The sequence below is a fragment of the Equus quagga genome, chromosome 13, assembly GCF_021613505.1.
Source record: "Equus quagga isolate Etosha38 chromosome 13, UCLA_HA_Equagga_1.0, whole genome shotgun sequence".
NCBI classification, from domain to species: domain Eukaryota; kingdom Metazoa; phylum Chordata; class Mammalia; order Perissodactyla; family Equidae; genus Equus; species Equus quagga.
The window spans coordinates 2,629,542-2,648,746 of record NC_060279.1 but is presented as its reverse complement, the minus strand read 5'-3'; the positions used below and the strand labels follow the sequence as shown (position 1 = coordinate 2,648,746).

Below are 19,205 nucleotides of genomic sequence, written 5' to 3'. Positions count from 1 at the left end.
CCCAAAACATTAAATACAAGCAAACAACAATTAGAGTTACAGCTGGTTGCTCATTAGAAACAACAGGGGCCAGGAAACAAAAGAATGACACATTTAAATTGTTGAAAGAATAGCACATGATTCCATTTATATAACATTAAAAAAAAACTGGCAACTGCTTATATTGTGCCAGATGTCAGGATACTGGCTACCTTTCGGGGGGTACTGAATGGAAGGGGGCAAAAGGGTGGCTTGTGGGCTACTGGCAATATCCTTTCCTTTATTGGATGCTAATTACATAGTTTTAAAAAGTTAAGGGAAAAAAACCGCAAAAAACATGAAAAAATTAGAGAAAACATACATTTAGGGCCTACTAAAGTGTATAATATTTATAATAGGCATTTTATGAAAGCTTGTTATTAGTATTATTGTTGTCATCATCATCCCACAGGAAGTTTTGGGAGCCCTAAGTGGACTGAAAAGCCCTAAGCTCCTGGGGGGGTAAATCTCCCTCCTCAATTTGATTTTAAGCTCTTTTTTGCATCTAGCATAATACTGTCTGTATAGTGATCACTAACATACCTACTGACAGCATAGCTTTCTAGTTTCTAGTTTACACAAGGTTGCATTTGGACACTTTTGTTTTCTGTCCACTATACCTCTCTTTCCCATACTCCATATTTTTAATTTTTCTTTTTCAGATTCTTGTAATCATCCCTTGATTCATAAAGATTGAAGTACCACTATACCTTTGAATGTTCTAAACACAGCACCTTGGGCTCTTTTAGAAAAGGCAGATAGATACTCAAGAACTAAAAGACCAAAAATACAAAGATATAAACTAACTGAAGCAAAAGAATGCAGATATCTTTGATGCACACATTCCCTCTGAGCTGAATCTTCCTAAGCCCCAAAAAAGTCTGGACCACCCAGAGAGAAGCTCCAAGGGAGAGGATACAGATGCTGCTGACCTGGTGTCACAAAAACCAAAGCTAAAACACCACAAACAGCGCTAGCTGCAAAGCTCCCCTCAGTGCCGGCTTTGGCAGCAAAGCTGATGCCCCTTATCAGCAGAGATACCTTTGAAGTGCCTGGCAGCCTTCCATCCCCTCCTCAGACAAGCTCGGCTTCACATCCTATTCTTTTCTCTAAAGAGGATCTCTTCATCAGATATGAAAGAATAAAGCTCAATTAATCAGAACAGATTTTTACTACCAACAAGATAAATTGGGCAACTGGAACAGCTGTCTGTAAAGCACCGCACAACGGTTAGTGCGCAGTGTTAGTGACCATGTTATAACGTGGAGGAAATTCAATCAATAACAGATACTGAGCTCGGTGAGGACGGGGAGGGTGGATGCAGGAAGAGAGGGAGGGGAATCAGACATCTCCTCCTTCTGCCAAAGATGTCTCCAAGTTAAACCCTTTCTCAAGAAGGAAGAACACAATCTTGGGAGATCCATTCCTTCTCCATTCATTCAATCTACAGTACCTACCAGGGACATTCAACTCTACCAGCATTGTGGGTGACTTCTTCTCCTTTTCTTATTTACGACAGCACCACCACAGAACATACCTCCTTATAGTACCATCACCTCTCTCCCCACACATGCCCAACAGCTAGACTCAAAGCCTCCATAGGAAACCCTATCCCAATCCAAAGGGGATAAACAGGTAGGTAGGTAACGTGTACTGCGTTTAGTTTCAAATCTCTGTTCTCCTCTTTTACTGCCAGACCCATTTCCTGTGTGCCAAAGGAACTCTGACTGGTCATGGCAATTCTCTTGTGACCGATCTGCTAATGGGAAAAGGACATGTTTAACTGAGGGCCCTGGAGAAGGGTTTTAATTGAACCTCTTACATTTCTTCCTCAGAACACTTCCTGCAACTCCCACTTCTTGCAGTGTGACTTATTTATCTGAAGCCAGATTTACCCGTTGTCACCCTCCAAGAATAAAGTAGGGAAATAGCAATGGGTTGCCTAGACGCTTCAACTTTGTCTGCTACGGGGCAAACATGGCTCTCACACAGACAGGCAGGATCCTACAGCTCCAGATGTCCTCTGTGCTCTTGGGTTTCCCCAAGATGGAAACCAGAGTATCCACGGTAGTAGTTCTGAATACTGGCCCTGTGCAAAAATCACCTAGGTCCCGTTCCAGAGACTGATTCAATTGCCCTGGGGTGGGGTCTTGGCACGGCATTTTAAAATCATCTTTTAAATCAACTTTATTTCACATAATTTATATACAATAAACCAACACATTTTAAGTGTACCATACAATAAGTTTTAACAAACGCACACACTCATGTAACCACTACCATAATCAAGGCTATGTAACATTTCCATAACCCCGCAAGGTCCCTTGTGTCTGTTTGCAGTCAACCCCTCACCCGACCCTGGCCCCAAGACAATCACTGATTGGCTTGCTATCACTATAGATTAGAGTTATCTTTTCTAAAATTTCATATAAGTGGAATTACAGAATGTACTCATTGTGTCTGGCTTCTTTTAATCAGTATGTTTTTGGAGTTTATCTACCTTATCTATCTATCAGCATTTCATTTCTTTTTATTGCTGAGTAGTATTCATATATGAATACACTACAATATGTTTTTCCATTCATTTGTTGATGGACATTTGGGTTGTTTCCAGTTTTGGCTATTATGAATAAAATACTGGATTGCTATGGCAGCTATAACAAATTACTGCAAACTTGGTGGCTTCAAACAACATGCATTTATTCTCTTATAGTTCTAGAGGTCAGAAATCCAAAACCAATTTCACTGAGCTGAAAGCAAGGTGGCAGCAAGGCTGCATTCCCTCAGGAGGCCTCAGGGAGAATTCACTTCCTTGCCTTTTCCAGCATCCAGAGCTGCAGTCCTTGGCTCATGCCTCTTCCTCCATCTTCAAAGCCAGTGGCCTAGCATCTTCTCTTTATGACTCTGCTTCCCTCAGCTTCTATCACATGGCCTTCTTCTCTTTTGTCTGTAATCTCCCTTCACCTCCTTCTTATAAGGACACTACTGACTGCATAAAGGGCCCACCTGGATAACCAAGCATAATATCCCTATCACAAGATCCTCAAATTCATCATGTGTGCAAAGTCTCATATGGATAAGGTAACATTCACAGGTTCCAGGAATCAGGACATGGACATCTTTGGGGAGGACCATTATTCAGCCTACAACAAAAGCTATTATGAATATTCAGGTACAAGTTTTTGTGTAGATATACGTCTTTATTTCTCTTGGGTAAAGACCTAGATGTACAATTGCTGGGTCATACAGTAAGTACATATTTAACTTCATAAGAAACGGCCAAACTGTTTTCTAAAATGGTTGTACCATTTTACATTCTTACCAGCAACATATAAGAAGTCCATCCATCCTCATTAACACTTGGTATTGTCAGTATTTTTAATTTTAACCATTCTAGTGAATATGTAGCATAACTCCTTATAGTTTTAATTTGCATTTCCCTGATGATTAACGATACTGAGCATCTTTTCATGTGTTTATTGACCATTTATATACCTTCTTTAGTGAAGCGTCTATTAAAGCCGTTTGCCATTTACAAAATTTGGGGTAGTTTGTCTCAGTATTAAGTTATATGTATTGCAAATATATTCTCCCAGTCTGTGGCTTGTCTTTCATTTTCTTATCAATATCTTTCCAAGAGTAAAAGTCCAAGAATTGATGAAGTCCAATTTATCTGTTTTTCTCTTTTATAGTTCATGCCTTTTATAGCCTAAGAAATCTTTAAGATTTTTTTTTAACTCCCCAAGTGACTCTCACACACAGGCAAAGCTGAGCACTGCTGGTCTGTTGGGAATCTGACCTAGCTTTCCCAATTTAACCTGACTTTCCACCACAGAACCATAGGGCAATAAAGGTAAAACAGGAGTCTGGTTAACTGGAATAATGCAAAAAGCAGCATGCAATTGAGAGTCTTAGGGCTGTCTGAATTGACTGGCTTCCAAGGCTAAGTGTGAGCAGCTGTGAAGGGCTAGAAATAGTGAGTTGAAAAGCAATGTCAGAAGTACTTTGTGTGTTCCAGCTAAGTGAAAGGAGGGAGAGAGAAGAGGATCGTCCTCTCCCCTGTGGGAAAAAGCACACCCAAGTTTATTTCAGTTTAAACTGAAAAAGTGAGAAAAATTATTTCTATCCTTAGTGGGATTCTTTAGAACATGCCTTTTACAGAGATGACATGGAGCTGGGAGTAAGACTTGGCAGCGTTTGGCCACCGTTTTCGAAGCCACCACATTAAACAAATGAAGTTGGCAGCAATAATATTTGCCCAAACCTTGGTTCCAACAGAGGTTAGACAGACTGAGCTTTCATTACACGAAAGGAGATGTCAGGAGCACCAAATGGGCTCAATTTCCCCTGGAGCCCTAGACAAAGTGGGTCTGTTTCGAAGCTGTGGAGAGGAGGCTACTTTCTCTAGACGTTATATTTAGCTAAAGGAATCTCCAGCATGGCTTCATGCAAAATGTAAAATATGTCCCACACACATAACCACAAACCAGAGGGCCAGCAGGGAGCATCCCTTACGGGGGTTCAGCAGCATAGAGGGGCCAATTGTGCAGCTACCTTGACACCCACAGATTAGCTGAATTAGCTGTGGGCCAGATTTTTGGCCAGTTCTCACATTTAATGAGTCTTTGTTTCTCTCTTACTAGAGATTCTGCCCCTGAGGAGAAAAATATACTGCCCTATTTCACTCCCAACCTCCAGCTGCTTGCCCAGACGCCAGGTAGGAGAAACAACCCAATGCTGATGGTCAACACCTCCATACCCCTTAAAGGTTTGTGTGCAAGGGAAAAGGTTAGGTTAATTCTGTAACTAAGTGAAACATCTGGATTCAACAGAAAAGAGTGAGAAAACCCAGAATACCCTCTACTCTGCACACCAGACCTAGAGAGTCCTAATGGAACATGGAAATGGAAACCTGGGTTCTAGCACCAGATGACCAGATTTAAATACTAGCCTCACCTCTTTTTTGCCTCATCTCTCTAAGCCTGAGTTTCCTCCTTCACAAAACAGGGATAATAACAGTGAGTACCCTGTAGAATTATTGTAACGATTAAACAAGACAATGCATATAAAGTGCTTAACACTGTACCTGGCACATAAATGTTCAAAAATGTTAGTTTTGATTATCACAACCTTTGCCAGTGAATCATCAAGTTTTATAGATTAAAAAAAAAGAATTAAAAAGGAAGAAAACTCGTGACTTTTGCCAGTGACAAATAAATTCAAATTCACACAAAACTCAGGTAGATTTTCATAGGTGTTCATAGCTGAACCAGAAATAAAGGTATCTTTTCTGAAGCCTATCTCCAGAGAAATGTGGATTTTCCTTTTGCTGCTGGAACCGAGTTTACAGGTAAAGTAAAAGGTATATCTAATTTATACATTTGGATTCCAGTTTGGCATCTCTTGGTTGCTGGCCATGACAGATAACAGCATCTGAAGCAATGCTTCATTTCTCAAGAAATTCGGTCTTCAATTGCATAAGCTAGGCCCCTCTCCAAACCCATACCCACTTTTGTTTGTCCTTATCTCGGGGACTGCAATTTATCTATCACCATTTAACAAAGGTCACCCAACAACCAGAAGGAAGCCCCCAGTGTAGGATATCCTTGTCATCAAAGAATTACAGTATATGAGATTTCGAAGGCAGCATGGAAATCATCCAGCCCAAATACTTTTTTTAAACTTCAGGGAACTGAGGCACAGAAGAGAGAAGTAATTGTTCAAGGCTTCAGAGCTACTAGCAGAGCTGAGCCCAGGAGAAAGGGTCACTCGGAAAAGGGCTTCTGCTCGGACGGCACACGGCAAGCTCCGGGAAGCTTCACACAACCAACAGCACGGCCAGGTACATTCCTCACATATCTTACCTGACCACTGTAACTTAACCAGTGGGATTCTAATTCTTCATGAACAACACATTCTAAACAAAAGAGATTGAAAAACTAAGGTACGGAGAGAGAATGCGTCTTTGCCCAATACTAGAAAGCAAGGAGGTTCTCATCTAGCCAAAACAGAACTAACCTACTGTTTAGATCAGCCAAGCCAGCTTCCACCTCAGCGTTCTCTGCCTACATTGGACCCCAAGGGAGAGAGAGAGATTATTCACCCTGTGGGACAGTAAGCATTGGCTATGTAACAATCCTATTCACATCTCTAATCAATAATAATTTAATTGATTATAAAGTTACAAAGTTAAAGAGAAAAAGTTATAAAGGTCAAGGGAAAGTCCTATGATCTGCAACTATATACAAGAATACGAATAAATCTCACAAACATAACGTTGAATGAGAGAAACCAGACACAAAAGAATACGCACTGTATGATTCTATTTATATAAAGTAGGAAACCAACCAAAACTAATCTCTGTTGTTCAAAGTCAGGACAGTTGTTATCCTTGGGGGCGGACTCCTCCCAAGCCCCTGATGACTAGACGGGAGCATGAGAGGGGCTTCTGGAGTAGTGAAATACTCTGTCTTGATCTGGGAGCTGTCCACCAGGAGCGCTCAGCTTGTAGAAATGCATTTAGCTGTAAGCCTATCAAGTGTGCACTTTTCTTCAATGAAATATAACCTATAAACAGTCCTGTGAGTAACTAGGAAGTCTTCCTTACACCCCCAGCATAGAAATGCACAGCTTAAGGACATCCGCCCTGAGATCCTAACCAGGAGTATCACCCATGGGTGGATCTTCCTTCTGGAGGGGCAAATGCTCCATGTCTTGCACACATGGCTTGCACTCAGGCCTTGGCTGAAATGTGAGCGGTTCTTGAGGAAGTAGGAATACTTGTGCTTTGACAACTGGCTGTCTTCGGCATGAAGATTGCTGAGATTTGGAGGGGCTATAAGACTCTCAGTTTGGTTTTTCTTGAACCTTCTAAAGCTGGCAGAAAAGGGGGCTGGGAGACTGAGTGAAGTCTAGATAGCTGAACATCTCTCACAGAAGTTTTCTCTCAGAGGAACAGAGAAACGGAGGAGGAAATCATCAGTCAACCTTTTCCTTCTTGAGATAGTCTAATGGGCTGTCAAGGTCACAGAGAGGAGCTGAAGTGGTATCTGATTACTGTCAAAGTCCCACCTAAGTAGGTTTTTAAATAATTTCTTAAATAAAAATTGTATATATTTAAGGTGTACAACATGACAATTTGATATACATACATATACAAAGTGAAATGATTACCACGGTCAAGCTAATTAACATATTATCTCCTCACATAGTTACCTTTTTTGTGTGTGTGAAAAGAGCAGCCGAAATCTACTCTCGGAGCGTATTTCCAGTGTTCAATACAGTATTATTAACTACAGTCATTAATTTTAGTCACATACACACATTACCAAGTGTTGCAGAATACTTCAAATTAATGACAAGCGAGCCAGAGCAGATGCTGGAAACCAAGGAGATGGTGAAAAGTACCCTCACCCTAAATGAAGGATGGCCCCAATCAGAGCACAGCCGGGCCGCTAAAAATAGCCAGTGAGCTCTGGGAGGAGTTATCCTTCTCTCCCTTCTTTTCACTGTCGGATGACTGGACCCTTAATATCCTGTCTTTAAGACACAGGGAAAGCCCCTTCACAGATGCACTTATGTAGATGGAATATTCTAAATCACTTCTTTTTTCATGCGGATATAAACAGAAGAAACCGGGCTCTAACTCCAGACCTAGTGAGGTCTGTCTGGAAAACTTCCTCCTGTTAAGAACTGGAAAACTGACCAAGAGCTATGGTTCTTATCGACCACAGCCTTGTTCATTGAAGTCTTTTCTCTCCCAACCTCAAATTTTAACACTGGATTTTGTCAACTGGAAACCAATGAATTCCCAAATATGAAACCAACGAAATACCTTATATTTCTTCTGTATATCTAACTTGTGGGAAGATTATTTGCCTTCTAAGAAGTTTTCTGGGGATGTCTGAGCTTGAGTATTAGACATGGTATATCATGTAACACGGTTGAGGCTTTTGCCACCATTTGTAACCAAAAGTCATGAAGAAACGACTCCATTGAGAGCTCAGGCTGAGAGAGCTTAGAAAAGAGGTTCCTGAGTTTCCAAGAGGCTAGTTCCACTGCTGATGGGTAAGGTGAATTTGGCATAAATTTCTTAAGATTATCACAATTAATTTTGAGTTTTTTCCTTGGTCAAATTTTTCAGCTTACACCCAAGGAACTGTGACCAACAAGTGAGTTTCAGAAAGCACTCAGGCCTCCAAGGTTAAAGACGCAGATGCGCCATGATACGAGCAACCGAGTTCATGAGTCCACCTCGGCCCAGATGAGGACTTGGAAAGAGAACTAAACCAAAAACATAAACATACATGAATTTGCTAAATGAACTGGAGGAGGAAAACATGAAACAACATCAAAGGTCCCCAAATCTAAGCAGATCCACAAATCACTGAGGGAAATAGACCGAACACAGCCATTATTAATGTATGCAGATCGTGAATTACGCTGCCGGTCTCAGGCTTGTACCTTGTAAAGCACTACTTTCTCAGGCTACTATTCATTCAGCTGAGAAAGGAAGAAAAGTACGCCAATTCTATATTTTTTCTCCACAAGTACATAGTAGGGAATGACCAATGGAAAGCCTTTCAGGTGTGCCAATAAGATACTCTTTCTCTTATTCACAAGATTGTGTCATTGCTCCATCCAAGTATCTCTGTGACAAGAAACAGCTACTTACCTTTTTAAAGAGTCTTCCTGAGTCCTCGCTGACTTGGACAAATCGAGGAATGATATTATTCAGGTAGATGTCACTCAGGGTGGTGTGGTCCCTGCTCTCCCGCTTCACCTGGTTTAAGAGGAGATTCCAGCAGTTGACTGGAGAGAGAACATTCTGATCCTTCCTGCAGAGAAACAGCAAGAAAAAAAAAAATCAATGTTGGTAAGCAGCCAGGGCCAACATCTACGACTAAGGCCATGTCACAAAATCACAGCAATCAAAGCCAAATCGGAAACAGCAGTATCTTTCCTGAAGCTTGAACCTCTAGTTTTCTCTTTTTCTAAAAACTCAGTGGAGAAAATAAGAATGAGAAGGAGAGAGAGGGAGCTGGGAGAGGGAAACAGAAAAAGGAAGAGGAGAAGCAGGATTACCTGTAGAGCATGGGCAGTGTTCTAGGAACCTGGTGCAGGCTTTATAGACATTATCTCGTCTAAGCTCCATCGTTTGTTGTAAGAAATGACCTACCGTTATCCCCATTTTACTGGTTAGAAAACTGAAACTTAGAGAGACTGTCATTTGCCTACAACTAGTAAGGACGAGTCCCAGAGATAGTAAGAGAGAGTCAGGGACGAGAACCACAGTTCGGTGTTGTCTGAACACAACAGGTCTAGGCTGCCTGACTCCAAAGTCCATCGCCTTAGCCACTAAGTCATTTGGTTTGTGTCTAGGGTTAGGGACCAAAGTTAGAGCTGTTGTCTAGAGATAAGATCACGTGAGCACTGCAGACTGCATCCTCACACACTTCTCTACCATAGGAGTCAACAAAGCCTGCTTTGGAGGCATCTGCCAGGGAAAAGATGCTAAAATCTTTTTAGTCCCACAGAATGCATCTACGGGGGTTTTGATTTCATTGATTGAGCCATTATCTCTTGTCCCATACAACCAAGAGCACAAACCACATCTGAACATACATATTCCTAAAACTTCTACAGCCTGAGTGGAACAGTAAAGTGCCAAACCAAGACGCTCATTTCTAATGAAAACATTGTGATCCAGAAAAATTATTATTTATTTTTTTGGCGAGAAAGATTGGCCTCGAGCTAACATTTGTTGCCAACCTTCCTCATTTTGCTTGAGGAAGTTTGTCACTGAGCTAACATCTGTGCCAGTCTTCCTCTATTTTATGTGGGATGCCAGCCCCAGAATTATTATTATTATACTCAGTTCACAGCACTAATTTAAGCAACAGAAAGTTCTGCATCTGCAAGTGGGATTTCTTTAAGGAGAGAAACAGAAAGTAGTGGTTGTTTGTGATACTAATAATCAGGGTTTACTGTGCACTCGGCACATGGCTGGGCCCTACACTCATGTTGCTTACCTTGAACCCCACAATAACCTGATGAAGCGGGAGTTATCAACCACATTCAGCAGATGAGGAAAGTTGAACTAAGAAAGGTTAAATATTTTGTTCAAGGTCACATAGCTAAAAAGTAGCAAAGCTGGAATTCAGAACCAAGCCTCGTAATTGCAAAGAGAATGCTCTTAATCACTCAAAGACACACAACCTATTCACCCCTCTTTTGCCTCTTCCCTCCCTACGGTCAGACTCTTAATGCAAAGAAAGTGAGTCGAAAGTGGCTTGGTTCTCAAGGCAGCACCGCCTTCACTCAGGGCTGGAGGTTGCCAGGCACCTGTGATGTGTAGAGCATGGAATTCAAGCTGGAAGGGCTTTTCCAAGTCTATAGTAAGGCGACTACTAATAGTCAGGCCACACCTCCTCTGGCTTCAGAACACACCAGACTGTGAGATCTAATACCTGTCTAACCAGCACCAAGAAGTTGCTTCAAACCAATGAATATTAGAGTCCAAACCGAAACTGTTCTATGCCTGCCCCCTGCCCCAGGCATCGCACTTCTGTGGTCAATATCCCTAATACTTTTGTGTCAACTACTGTGGTAACACTATGTCACTGATGTTTCCAGGGAAATTTAAAGATTTCTATGGAAATAAAAAATATATACTAGCTGAGAGAGAGAGATGCATGTAATTAATCCATTCCTTTCAAACTGTTCAGCATCTGAAAAAAAAAGTGAACAAGAAACAATCCTAAACTCAAAATGGTGAGAGAGTGGAGCACATGCACTCAGTGACATTTGGTGTTTCCACTGCAAGAGAACTTTTAAACTGATTCCAAATGAATTTCAGTCAAAAAATCCTAAATAATCTAATTTACATTTTTATCAGGTAGTAAGATATCCACATCCTCGGTCAGCACGGAATCTATGAGGCAATTACATTCTGCTTTTTAAAAGGGCAGATCTCCCAAGACCTTCACTTGACAACTGGTTTCAATCTGCTTCTTACAGGTGAACATGGGTTGATGGCCTCTATTAGTTCGTTTCCTATAGTGCTTTACACACATGAAAACAATGCCACAATTCTATTTCACAAACGTATAAACATCTTAAATGAACAAAGTGCAGTATTAGGGGCTTCAGTGGTTATAAAAGTGCTGATGTCACAGTGCAGTGTAGGAGACAAAGGAAGACCTCTAATGCAACGGAACATGAAACGCACGAACGAAGGGCCAGTGAGCTCACAAGTGCACACCACAGATCACAAGAGCAGGAGGAGAAGCAAAACCCATCGACACCATGGAAAAGGATGCAGGGCATAAATCCCAAGGGGACCCTCAGAGGAAAGGATGAGCAAACAAAGTTGAGTTAATAAAAAGGATGGGCAAAAGTGGGAATCTTTGAAAATAAAATGCCTATCACTTAACACTAATAAATTTATTAGGAACTTCTAAGTTGCTACAAGTATTTTTATCACATGTATTTATTTCCATCCTTATAGCATGTCATGGGACAGCCATTACTGGTTTTAGCGAGCAGAAGCCTTTAAAGTGTGTTCCGAGAAACTCTGGAATTACAGAAAATCGCACTTCAATTTCAAATGATCTAACACACTCCTTCAAATGAGCAACCTCCACTTAAATGTGCAAGAGACCCAGCACCCGGTTTGCCTGCAGTAGACACCACCACAATGCCTCATGGGCTGCGGAGCGAGCTTCACTGTAAGCTTTGGAATAAAGAATCAAGGTGTGTATCTGAATGTCTGAAAAACGGCCTGTTGGTTAGAAGCGATGTTGCTCTGCACAGGTTTAGTTTTTAATATAAGCCTGTGTGCCTCCTTGGGGGAAGCTGTTCAGGTGAGCACATGACTTGACACACAGTGACCAAGTTCAATTCCAGGTCACAGCAGGCTCAGGGGCCTATGCTGGGTTCCTGGGAGACCACGGCTGGGTAGGGAGAACGCACATGCTCAGTATCATCCCACCGCATTATCAATTGTTGTAGTGCTGATTATACGTTTTTGAGCATATCCAATTCATATTTACAAAGGGAAATGGGAATAGCTAGGCAATGTTAGTGATCCAACTTCAAAACAAAAATATCCCTCTTTTTATCGAGATCAATTTAAAACTATCTCAAGATCACAACTCCTCGGTGTGAATCAGGATTTTCTTGGTATTGGGCAACACAAGTCAGAACCAGAAATAACCTGGATGCTGAAACCGACATAAAACGGCAAGTAGGATTCATAAGCCCAATTTTGATATTTTGGATTCACAAACACAGCCTCATTGTTCTCACTGATTGACTCTGTAATAAGTACTCTTTATAAATTTGCACTTTAAAAGTAGATTTACACCAATAAAATACTGCTTTGATCTGCTGCCTCTACGGGGGTTCTATGCAAGATTTTTATTTTAAAAAAGGAGTCTGGCTTTTAAAAAACAGTATTAGACTCTGCTGTCTGTTTCTTCTAGGGGTTCCCACTCTCTTTCACTATTACTGAGGCTTTTCATATAATATTTTTGGTTCTTTGAGAAGGTATGCTTTCTCAGACATATTCCTCCTTTCAACTGAGGTGTTTTAATTAATTCATTTATTTATTTTGCGGTAGTGTGGGCCAGGAGAGGTGAAGGGTATGTGGTAGGAGGGGACACAAATATCCTGCAGAGACAATTTTCCCAGCCAACAAGAACAAAGATGAAACACACTTCAGGCTGGAAAATAAGCAAGTCAACGAGACGTGATTTCATAGGAGTGTATTAAGGTTCTGTGAGAGTGGCCTCCTGCTTCAGCAGCCTTTAGCCTCATTTATTTGGGGCTGCTAGAGCCAAGGGACCTTCGTTTGGTTAGGAGACTGAAATTTGTCTTTCTATCTTTTCCATCTATCACTTGTTTGTACAGTGTCTTTACTTCCCGCCTCCGGAGGCGTAGGCTGTGTAATCCTCAGGCATTTAAAGAAAAGGGTCTGCATCCCTTAGGAATGTGCTCAACAGCTGCAAACCTCCTCAGACACTAATCTCTAAAAAGCAGACAAAATACCCAGAAGCATTGTTCTTACTTAAACAATTTTTCAGGAGGAAGATTAAGAAAACATAATACTGTACTTGAGAGGGAACGACTCTGGAGTCAAAAAAAAAAAAAAAAAAAAGAGGAGGTCCAGAAAGTCACAAGCTGGCTACGCATCCACAGAAGAGATTTTCATTATAAAGGCACTGAAGGAGACAAACCTGCGTGGCTGCATCAGTAGCTTCAGATACATCAGCCCAGCTTTTCTCCTTCAACTTAGACTACTTGTGGACGTTCAACAAACTTAGCAACAAATGCTCACACGGACTTCTCCACAATATCCGCGGCGAAGAGCTGACTCCAGAAAGGCCCCACGTTGGCCGCGACATTACACTTCCTTTTTTCCATATACCCCATAAAGTGGACACACACCCTGTCAGTGTACATCTAGCTCCCTAAAGATCTTCAAAGCATGACCGTAAAATCCTGGAAGCTCTGCTGGCCTAAGTTGCCATTTAATTAATAAGTTTCATGTTCACAGCCCTGCAGATGGGATGCAGGTCACAAGCTTGGCATTACTGGATGGCTTGAGCTTTCGAAGCATTGATCTGCTGAGGTCCATTTCCTTTTGGGCCAACTGTCTCTGACTTGCCCACATCGCAGGGCTGTTGTGTGGTTCAAATGAGATGCTGGATGCAAAAAAATTACATCAAGAGTAAAGCACTATACAGATGTGAAGAAATATTATTACTTTTATTTCCAAACAAACTAAGATTCAGCTTTCATCAATTTCCAACATGCTCCTCACCCGGCCCTGGGCCAGGGCCAAGAGCACAGCCTGCTGAAAATGCACAGCCCACGGCAAATAATGGTTGGGATAAGACAGCAGCAACAGGCAATTAACCAAGCAGCTGTAAGTCTCTGGGAAGACGTGAGGGAGATACCAACGGGAGAGCAGAATTTAATCTTCCACTGTCCTTCCCCTAAGGGGAGAGGGGGAGCGATCACTCCTGCATTCCACACAGGACGCTGTGTGCAGAGGCAGATGGGAGGGAAGCCAAGGGTGCCCAGGCTGCCAGAACCCTGGCTGCTTCAGCCCTTCCACAGAGGCCCGCTTCTCAGAATTCCTATCAAACCTGCCAGTCTGTATATAGAGATGGCAAATATCAAGACATCTAAGAGAATATTGTTTCCTCACTTTTAAAAATAGACATATATAGGATGAGAGACAAAACCCAAAATGAGTTAAATACATCATTCGATATAAGTTTCTGAGCACCCCACTAGGAGGAGGATTTTAAAAAAAGATACACGCATAATAAAAGGGATCGTTCAGTGACGGTTGGACAGGGAACTAGTGACAAGGGGGAGGCTGGATTTTTAAACCTAAATTCCCTCCTGGCACCTTGATTAAAAGGAAATGAACTGAGCCAGCCAAAGAGATTATTTTATTCAGATGAGTGTTATTAGCCTTTCCGGCTTATTTTCTCTATTATGCATTTTGCTGATGCTGACAGAAGCAGACGGGCTGGATGGAGAGGCAGAGCCGCAGCGGATTTATGGTTTGACAGTGCCATGCATAAAATCAGACCCTTGCTGACCCAGATAAGCCAGAGGATGGATTGGATTTGCTGGGGAAAGTGTTAAAAGAAAGAGGGGGAAAAATCACCAAGGTAGGAACTGACTTGAAAAAGATTCCGCCAGTAATGGTGGCTGCTGGGTGTGTGACCCAGTAGCACACTGGCTGCCTGGAGGCATCTTTCCAAGACAGGTGGGCAGGCAGGCAGGCAGGGAGGGGGCAGGCACACTTCTCTGGGCTTATCACAGCTTGGCTGCAGCTTTGTCAGCAATGAGATCAGAGTAAGAGAGTTCAGAGACAGAAAGAGAAAAGGGCCAAAGGTAAAAATGTATCTTCTATGTATGGAGAAATGAGCTTTCAAATTTCAGAGACAATACCATAAATTGTCTTCAGTAGCCTAGACAGATGATTAGAAAAGATTCAAGCAGTGGTGTACCCACCTTACTCAAAATAGTCTAAATTGTATCATATAATCAGGCTTGGAGAAGAGCTGTATGGAAATGGAATTCTTGTGGCTCTGGATTAATTCCAAGGAGCCCAGCCACTCCCTTGGGATAATGGCATGTCCAAGAGCTGGGAGCTCAGGAATCTGCTTTGAAGTTGGGAACTGGACTAGCACCGTGTCTGACATCTTAATAACTACTTCCTGAATGATTATAGGACCAAGGTTCCTCTGCGTTAGGTCAGAGAACTGGGAGTGGTTCCCAAATACAACCCACTGGAGAATCTAACTGGAAACGTCTCTATCAATTTTTGTCAGGCAAGAGACCTTGCTTTCCCTTCAACTACCGCCACCCACCCCTTGTTCATGGCAGGGAGAGGAGGGTGGAGGTTCTTCGAATCACTCAAGACAGCTCTGCGGACCCCATGAGACCAGACACGGTCAGGGGGTCTACCCAAGATCTGAATCTCTGTCATTCAGACTTCTTGCCTAGATTTCTGACATATTATTGTCCAAGCTCCTTCCCTGAGTCCCCGATCTCTAAAGTCTTCTTATTTCATTCATTCATTCATTCATCAAATATTGATGGAGCACCTAAAATGTACCAGGCACAGTTCTGGGCACTAGGGATAAAGGGAGCAACATGCTTGTTTCCGACCCACTTCTCCCATGTTTGTAGACCTCCTGGATCCAACACATGGCTTTCCTGCTCCTAGACTGTCCATCAGCCACAACCCACACATCTTATCTCGGTCTTGATGCTTGTGTGTACAGTGGCTTAGATGAACCATTGTGAAACTCTGATTTTGCTGATTTAGAAGATCTGCCTGCCCACCAGCTCTCGCTATGGCTTCTGCAGACCTGGGACCTGTGTCTTACCACTAGCATTGTCAGAACTATAGAGAAGTATAAACAAAGAGGCTACTAAACCTTCCTTATGTACTCTGGGTACAATCTAAATGCTAAAGAATAAACACTATGTGCTACAGCCCAATATGATCCGTAGAACTAAGGGCCTAGAAATCCACTTATGTATTAAATTCCCCCCTGAACATCCCCCCAAATAGGCTGTGATCATATTAAAAAGTCTAAAAGAAGCTGCCTAATTCACTTAATTAAAATAAAACATCACAGTAAGAGCAAAAGACATAACACAACTATGACTAGTGACCAAGGAACAAAAAGCAATATACGTTTCTCAGTTTAGAAAGATTTTATAACCATCCACCTTAACAGCTGGATCCACATATCCATAGAATAACCTGTGAACAACTCTACAATTATATCTTCAGTTTTTTCTTCTGTAGTTAATTAAGATGTCACGAGAAACCCCATAAGTAATTACAGCACATGATAAACATACAGAGAAAAAAAGTACATGCAGATGTATTAACAGACTTTTTAAATGAATGAAATCTTGGGAGATGACTGAGACCAGACAGTCTGGCTCACCCCTGGTAGTTCATTCTAGAGAAATAAATACCTGTCTGTGCCAAACTGGAATGACGTCACTCGAAAATCCACACACTTATTTTCAATGCAGTAACCACTGCCCTTAGAGCAGGCACCAGGCACGAGTGGAGAAGTTTGATCTACAGCCAGTAACTCCTCCTGCCTGGCAAATGGTACTTAAGTATGCCAAGTACCAACAAGCGCCTGGGAAGAAGGAGTACCCCTAAGATTCAGACCTCCCTTCCTGAATATCTGTTAATGAGACAATGGGTTCCTTTACAAGGTTTGTGATAACAATGAGGAAGGTGGAATAAAGTGATATGACTCAATTCTATGAAACTAAATGGAATAAAGTCTAAATAGTCATCAGATGAGCTGCATGCATCATTACCAGTTCTCATGTGTTATTTTGATATTTATCTTGCCTTACTAGAAGGAAGTCTCTTGAGGACGGGGTATATTTTGGAATATTCAATGAACATCTATTACCAAGAATGGGTGGGTACTTAATCAGCATTGACTAATGACAGATGCCACAGCCAAAGAAATCCTCTGACAATTCATTTAATGAATAGTTAATATCTACAGCCTCCATCAACCTGGCCTAATCAGCTGCTGAGCGTGTACCTGAGTAGCTGTTGAGTGACTGAATTTGTATGCCCATCGCCTCGTGTACTCTAAATTACAGCATATTATTAACCATGCTGATACTCTGCTGGCAAAATTTTAAAGGCTTGGGTGGAGTAGGAGATGACCTCGTCAATTTCTGGTTTAGCAGGTTACTGAATTCTACACGTCTGTAAGGAATCTGGATGAATGATGATACCCCATCCCAGCAAGGTGGTAATCTGTGGAAAGCACCCTGAGCCAGGCTTACAACCTAAAGTCTAATCTTAGTTCTGCCACTTACTAGCCAGGTAACCTCAGATAAGTCACAGAGGTACTCTGGGCCTCAACATTTCTTCATCTCCTTAGAAAAATAAATGGGGACAGCAGACCTGCTCTGCTTAACTCACATGGCTATTGTGAAGATCAAGTCAAACAAGGTGATATCTATAAAAATACTTCACAAACACTAAAGCGTTCTATACCTACAAATCAATATCGTCATCATTTGTTATTACTGTTATAACTATTATTATTACTTGACAGTCCACACAATGTATTTACACCCACAAAACAAAGTGGCTAGAGTCATATCTGAAAAGACAAACGTGTCCCCAAATTCCCAGGGCTTATTACCCAAGTTTGCAATGAACTTGTTTTATAAATTTCATACATCATCAGTGCACTAAATAGGAATAGATGTTGTTGCCATTAACTTATAATCTGGTTTCCTGGAAATTCACAAACTCAGTGAATCTCCTGTGTCCAACCTAGGAGAAGCTTTAAAGGGAAGACTTTTAAGTGCAAAGAGACAAGCCAGAGGGTACAAAAAATAGAATCAAAGAATTTCAGAGCTAGAAGGGACTTCAAGATGGTCTAGAGTCTAGATCAAACTTGTCATTCTCTAAGTGAGGAAACTGAGGCTCGGGAGCCAGGCAAAACCCAGGTCTCCTGACTAGCAGTCATTTCTAATTTCATTGTCGTTGCTGCTCTATTTCAACTAAAAAACCCTTAGCATCTGTAAAGCCCTGGTACTGACAGAGTTAAGGGACAATGCCCAGCTGCCCCCGCCCCAGAGCACAGAGCTATTCTAGGACAACACATAACAGGAATGCCAAGGGCCCATGAACCCAGAGGAGCAAAATTGCTAGCGCCCAACGGCGCCGGCAAGCACGTCGACACACTGCACGCGGTTCCACATGAAAGGCGGGTGAATAGGAAAAGCAGTTTAACTCTCAGGCCATGCTAATTTGGGACTGGCTCTGGGCACCTACTGGAGGGCCGGGCCACATCTCAGCCACTCTGTAAAATGACACTTCAGCTCCTTCACTCTCTATTCCAAGGCCTTAGTTAACTCCTTCACTGCCTTCACAAGGACCAGAACAGATAGTAGAAAAAGAGAACTATCAAGGGAGAGCAAGACCCAGGAGTGAGTGTGGGTGATGGAGGCCATGCTGCAACGGGAAGACTGTTAGTCTGGATTCGGGTGATACTCACTAGCATCTACCATCTCCGAGCACATGTGTGATCTGATCTGCAGCCTGGAGCAGCCAGGCCCTTAAGTCTGTAAGAGAGTAGTTTCTCTGAGTCTTCAGGACCCCAAATCACCTTGCATCAGAATCGCCTGGAGTGCTGGTTTAAAACGTGGACTCCTGTGCTCCTCTGCCACAGACTCTGATTCTCTAGGGGTGGAGTGATGCCCAGGAATCTGCATTTTAAATAACTATCCCAGGTAATTTAACGCACACCAAAATTTTAAGAACAAATGCTCTTAAAGCAATGCTTTTCCAACTGTGGCATACAACCCATTAGTGAGGTTAAAAAAAATCAGTTCTGCAGGTCATCACCCAGAATTTCTCAAAAAATGAAACAGAAACAGTAGAACAGCATAATACAGAACAAAGTAGAAAGCATCAGAGTATATCACACAGAGCGAAAATCTGTAAGTAGTGTTTCGCGAAAATGTTGTTCTCAGTCATTTATTTAAAAATATACTTATGTCTGTGCATGTGTATATTCCAGCTGGCAATATAAAATATTTCTTATAAAATATTTTTGGGGGTGATTACATACCCTGACTCTTTTGAGAAT

The 19,205-nt window shown here is 41.9% G+C and overlaps 1 protein-coding gene across 12 annotated transcripts in view; it reads right to left on the bottom strand.

Annotated features, from left to right (window-relative positions):
• SRGAP2 (SLIT-ROBO Rho GTPase activating protein 2) overlaps positions 1-19,205 on the bottom strand; it is a 236,592-nt gene that overhangs the window by 105,219 nt on the left and 112,168 nt on the right. For all 12 annotated transcript variants that reach the window (XM_046680828.1, XM_046680830.1, XM_046680832.1 and 9 more), the window contains one exon: positions 8,693-8,855. In XM_046680828.1, coding sequence (XP_046536784.1) covers positions 8,693-8,855 — 163 coding nt within the window. The remainder of the gene's footprint in view (positions 1-8,692; positions 8,856-19,205) is intronic.